We start from the raw sequence: 6000 nt of genomic DNA on the forward strand, positions 1-6000 counted from the left end.
CACATGGACTTTACGGCTGTTTTCCTGTTTCTGTGAAATGCTGTGGGGATTTGTATGGGGCTCTGTGGACTCTGTGTCTCGCTGTGGGCAGCAGCCGTTGGCACCGGTGGTGATCCGGCCGTGACCACGGATCATGCTTTACACTTCACTGTGTTTTCCCTAGTTTCTCTCAGCATTCCACAGTTTGCCGTGGACAGACCGTTTTTACCTCTTTGTTAATATTTATTTCTAAATGTTTTATTCTTTTTTATCCCATTGTAAATGGACTTGTTTCCTAATACTCCTTCTGATAGTTCGTCGCTAGTGTGTAGAAGTGCAGCGGGTCTTTCCGCCTTGGCTTCTGCCCTGCGACTTCACTGCATCTTCTAGTGCTAATGTTGCTTCTGTGGGGCCTTTGGGGTCTCTGGCTAGGCTGCCGTCTGTACCTGGTCTGTTGTACGTCTGTTCCAATGCAGATGCCCTCTCGTGTCTGTTTCTGCCTCTTCGCTCCGGCCAGAACTTCCGGTACCTCGGAGTGTCCCTGAGCCACATGCTTCTATCCACACACACAGGCACACGCCTTCTCTGGCCGGATGGGGTTTTAGCTCTTTGTGGCACTGAGCCCCTGACCCACAGCCGTGAAGTCCTGGTGCCTGTCCCCCGCAGCCCCTGTGGCCCGCTCTGGGGCACGTCTCACAGGGCTCCGTGTAGGCAGCCTGCACAACGCTCCCTTCGGTTTATCCCTAGGTGGTTGATGGTTTTGATGCTATTGTAACTGTTGTTTCAGAATTCTTATTTCTTACTGTTTCTGTTCACATATAATTAATTTCTATGTATTTCCTGTGTGTAGGGACCATTCTCTGTTTGTTAACTTTAAGTGTACATGTGGATTATTCAGAACACAGTCATGCTCTCGGCAAAGAAGGGGTTTTAATTCTTCCTCTCAGTCCTTAGAAGCTTCCCCCCACCCTTTTGCAGTCGTCAGGACCTTCCACAGAGTACTGAACAGACGTGGGGATTATAGATGCGTCGCCTTCCTCCTCAGCTTGGAGGGCAGGTGTTGGCAACCAAGCCACACGCGTCCTCCACACACTCACAGCCCTGCCTGTCGGGGTTCAGTGTCCCTCTCCAGCATTTCCTTTTTGAGAGAGCGAGGGAGAGGGAGCATGTGGTTGGGGGCAGGGGCAGGGGGCGGGTGTGCAGAGGGATCCTGAGCAGCCTCCACGCCCAGTGCAGAGCCTGAAGGGGGCGCTCCACCTTGCAGCCCCCGGATCATGACGAGAGCAAAAATCAGGAGTCAGATGCTTGTGCGGCTGAGCCACTCGGCCCTTCCCCAGACACCCCAGACAACCCCAGGGTCCCAGTCAGAGTGGACAGATGATGCCGCAGCAGCAGGGCCTCTGTGTAGTCTGACAGAAAGGGGCTCTCCGAGCCAGGGGGGCAGTCGGCCGCTGCCAGTCGGGGGGTGAGGGGGTAAGCAGACTGTGGTTGCTGTTGTCACTGGGTCCCCGTGTGTGGAGGTCGCTTTGCCTGCAGGGGCTCAGTTCTGTTCCTGTGAGAGCTGCTTGCACCGAGAAGTGCCCGGTTGAGTGATAGGTTTGAAACTGTCTTCAGACGGCGGGGCCCTTCCTGGCCACGTTGTGGGGGCGCTCGCATGGTCGCTGGCCTTCCTCAGTCCTGGGGCAAGACTGCACAGGCAGAGGGGAAGGCAGCCCCGGGGCGGGGTGGGGGTATGAGCCACGCAGGTGCATGGACGTCCCTCCCAGTGGTGACCCGGAAGGTCTGCAGAGCTGTCTCCAGAAATCAACCGTGGGTTCCCCTTGCTCCGCAGGAAGACTTACTGTTCTGGGAGAAAGTCGGACGTTAAAGAGAAAAGGCAAAATTTAAGATTATGAATGCATAAAGTCATGTAGTGAGGCCCGGAATATTATTTGCTTCATTAACTTTTCTTCTCTGAAGGAGGTTGAAGTGGAATGAAAAGCACATCTTACCCCTGAGTCGGAAACGTCCGTCTCTCACCCGAGGCCTCTGGAATTACAAGGGCTCTGGCAGAGCTCCCTCGTTAGCCCATTTCTTGTGTTTTATGAGCCTAAGATTGGAATATTGGTTATCACCATCTTTTAAATCTTCTCTTGTGCTCTGTTGAAGCAACAAACGTTGCAGAAAATCTAGGAAATTTGGGGTGCCTGGGTGGCTCAGCCAGTGAAGTGTCTGCCTTCAGCTCAGCTCATGATCCCAGAGTCCTGGGATCACGTCCCATGTCCAGCTCCCTGCTCGGCAGGGACCCTGCTTCTCCCTCCCCTCTGCTTGCCGCTCCCTCTGCTCGTGCATGCACTCCCTCTCTCTCTTTCTACCTCTCAAATAAATAAAATCTTTAAAAAAAAGAAAATCTAGGGAACCGACAAGGACAGCCATGGAAAACATTTTCTGTGTTTGTTCGCTGTTGCTTTTGACACGGGCACACGATACTGTACATGCAGATGGGTTTAGTTTTCTTTTGTACGCGTGGTTTTACGTGTTGCTTTTTTTCACGTAACGTCCATCTCGAGGGTTTCCCGCCGCCGTGGGAGGTTCTTCAAGACGCCCAGTTTAGAGACGGGTGTGATTGACCTGACGGCTCCAGGGTCTCCCGCTTCCGGGGGTTCTGCCCCTTTCCCTCTCTGCCGCTGGGGAATATTTAGGGGGATGGTAGTGACTTTGCTGGATGTGGGGGTCCGTCAGCTGGCTTTTGTCTCCCGTCCGCCACTGCCCCCGCAGTGACCTCTGTGACCTTGCGCTGCTGAAGCCACTGTGGCAGCTCTTCACGCACATGGAGTACAGCCGGCTGGAGGACGTGACGCAGCCCGGCATCCTGCTGCCCCTGCACCGCGCCCTCACCGAGCTGTTCTTCGTCACGGAGAACCGTGCCCAGGTGAGGTCCTGCTGGTGCTTCCTCGCTGCCCCTGGGCGGGGGTGTGGCCTGAAGTCCAGGTCCTTGCCTCTGTGTGCCCTCCCCTGGGGAGACCTAGAGTCAAGGAGGGAGGAAGTGCTTTCTGTTAGTCCATGACAGTAGGGAATCCTGGAGAATGAAATGGGTGGGTTCTTCTTCGTCTGTGAGCAGAGTGGGCGGTGGAATGTAGACGAAAGGCCTTTCAGAATTCCTTAGCTTACCTTCATTTTCTCATGAGGAAACGGACCCAGAGCACCCCTGCAACCAGGCGTGGGGTTCCTCCCGGTCCAGCCCCATCCGCCACTCCGGAGGGAGGGCCTGCCGTGAGGTGCCTGGAGGAGCAAGACTTTGTGGCTGCAGGCGGGTGTCCCCTGGGTGCTAGACCAGTGACGCTGTGTCTCTTCCCTTTCCCCAGGAGCTCGGCCTGCTGCAGGATTACCTGCTGGCCTTAACCACGGACGACCACCTTCTCCGCTGCGCGGCACAGGTACCCTCTCCCTGCCGGAACCAGCCCCCGCCCCCCCCCGGCCCCCAGGGTCCACACGGAACTCTGTCCCCGCCCTGTCGCTTCCCTCTGTGTCTGAGAGCTGTTGGGCCCATTCGTCAGAGTGGCTCACGTAAGACCGTGGGCCTGGAGAGGCCAGCAAGATGCCGGCCAGAATTTGTGTCTGAAACCAAACAGCCGGTGCCTTAACTGGAGTGCTGGGCTGAGGGCTCTGTAGTTCTATTTCAGGCACTTTCGGATGTGACTTTCTCCCGTGGCAGAAGAGCCCCTGAGGTTTGGGCCCAGGGTCCTTCACACTTCGAAATTACTGAGGATCCCCAAAAGCTTATGCTGGTGGGTTCTACACAAACACCAGCTCGTTTTAAGAAATAACAGACTCATTCCATGTTAATGTGAATAACACATTCTGTGAGAAACAGCTGTATTTTCCAAAATACAATCATTCTTGAGGCAGATGGTGGTGATTTGCGTCTGCCAGGGCTGGCGCCCCTGCCGCCTTGGGGGACTCCGCGGTGCCCTTGGTAGCATGAGGGGGAGAAGGCAGAATAACGTCCTACCCTCACTGCGATGGTGTTTGTCACAGCGCAGACTCCCTGAGAAGGTCTCGGGAACCCCAGGCCCAGACCACACGTTGACAGCCTTAGACTCACGGCGCCCTCGCATACCCTCAAGCTTGTGGCCCAGTCCTCTGGTGCTGGGCAGATGGGGCGCTGCGCTTGGACAAGCGGGAGGTTCACCCAGGGTTGTGTGGAGTGGGCATCGGTTCCTGGCAAGTCCGCTTTGTGAACACATGGTCCCCTCGCCAGGAAGACGCAGGAATCCCCCTTCAACTAAGATGCATTCGCAAGCATTCTCCAGAGACCTGCAGGCAGAGTAGAAACCCCCTCCCCTCCTCACAGACCCCTCCCCACCCTGCCACCACTGCCCCTGGTTTCCTGACACACAGCGACAACTTGAGACATGACCTGTGGCACCATGAGCTCTGTGTTGTGTACCCGTGGGCGCCTCCCTCTCGCCTGTCCCCATGTCCCGTCTCCTCGCCTATGGCTCGTGCTGAGCCTCCCCACGGCGTGTCCTCTGTGCTGGACCAGTACTCTGCCTATTCCTCCCCTAGCCGCCCCCATTCTTGCTGCGCGGAACTCGCACTGTGGCCTCGGCCTGGCTCCAGTGTACCCCCCTCCTGGCACCCTACCACGCTTGGCCTAGCACTGTTCGTTTCTCCCCTTCTGCTCCTCTGTGCTCTTCCCTTTCTCTGAAGAGCTTGCCCAGATGCCCTGCGGCCCGTGTCCTCCGGGCCCACTGAGCCCACCAGCATCGCACCTGCCCCTCTCTCAGGGTAGTAGTCATGTTTCTGCCCTGTGTTTGCAGCTCTCATGGAGTCTTGAGCGACTGTCTCTCACTCTGGGCTGGTGCCCCGGGTGAGGGCACCGCATCTGGGTGTCTCTCCTCCCCCCCCCCGATCCCCGGTGCTCAGCCGAGGGTCTTATCCAGTCCACACTTAACGAATGAGCACACGACTGGTTCTCCCTCCACAGGCTCTGCAGAACATTGCTGCCATCAGCCTGGCCATCAACTACCCAAACAAGGCGACCGGCCTCTGGAACGTCGAGTGCTAGCCTTTGCTGTGGCCTGCACAGAACGGGGGCGTCTGTCCACAAGCGCTCACGCAAACATCTGAACTCATTCAGGAAAACGCCCGGCCCCCCTTGAGCTCCCACTCCCACTTCGAGCAGGATGCCAGGCAGCCTGCGACCGAGCAGCAGCCGCGTCACACGCTCGCGCCAGCACAACCGCGGCATGTGGGAGCTAGTGCCACAGGGCTGCTCAGAGGGTCAGCCCAGGAAGAGCTGAAGAAGCCTCTCCGGAAAGGGTTCTGTCTCTGGAGCTGCTGCACTTGGCCTTCCCGTGGAGCCGGAGTTGGCCCCGAGCTGCCTTCCTCAGCAGGACCTGGAGCGGCGGCCTGGCCTGGGAGCTCTTCTTGCACTCTTGCTTCTGGAGACTGGGCAGCGCCAACCAAAGCCGGGGAGAGCTCGTCCTCGCCACCTGCTGCTGCCCACGTGGCTGTCTCACGGAAGTCCTCAGTGAGCATGTGTCCGTGGTCACAGCCTGTGGGCCGCCCGTGGGCATCGCTCTCGCTCCGACTCCCTGCACGTCTGCGTTTCATTATTTTCTCCTGTTTCAGTTTCCACCTGACATTCTCAGAACAGAACCATGTGACTCCCGTGCGAGGCCTCCAGGGGGCCCGATGGAAGTCATCCAGGAGACACGCTGCTCATGGGAAAGCTTCTGTACTTAAAGACTCGAAGTGTTATCAGATGGATCTTATTTTAGAAGTAAAAGGAAAAAAAAAACCCAAACCAAAAGCCAAACAGAGAATATATGATGATTTTATTTCTTCTCCGAGGTCCCGGTAGTCTGTCGCTTTGACCCTTGGGACTCTGTGTGCTTGCCTGGCTGTCGGTCCGCTGTCACGACATCTGTTTGAACGAATGCCATTTCCGCTCTCCCTTTTAGGATGCCGGTCTCTCCCTGAAGTGCTGAAGACTCTCCTTCCAAAGCCAGGCTTTGGAGTGTGAGGCTGGGAGGG

The 6000-nt window shown here is 56.8% G+C and overlaps 1 protein-coding gene across 4 annotated transcripts in view; it reads left to right on the top strand.

The window, feature by feature from the left end:
* Positions 1-5766, top strand: part of ZZEF1 (zinc finger ZZ-type and EF-hand domain containing 1) — a 97523-nt gene extending 91757 nt beyond the window's left edge. For all 4 annotated transcript variants that reach the window (XM_047709270.1, XM_047709271.1, XM_047709272.1 and 1 more), the window contains exons 53-55: positions 2737-2890; positions 3324-3395; positions 4949-5766. In XM_047709270.1, the coding sequence (XP_047565226.1) occupies positions 2737-2890; positions 3324-3395; positions 4949-5029 (307 nt within the window). In that variant the 3' untranslated portion in view covers positions 5030-5766. The remainder of the gene's footprint in view (positions 1-2736; positions 2891-3323; positions 3396-4948) is intronic.
* The last annotated feature ends 234 nt before the right edge of the window (positions 5767-6000 follow it).

This window comes from Lutra lutra, chromosome 16 (assembly GCF_902655055.1).
Source record: "Lutra lutra chromosome 16, mLutLut1.2, whole genome shotgun sequence".
Classification (NCBI taxonomy): Eukaryota; Metazoa; Chordata; class Mammalia; order Carnivora; family Mustelidae; genus Lutra; species Lutra lutra.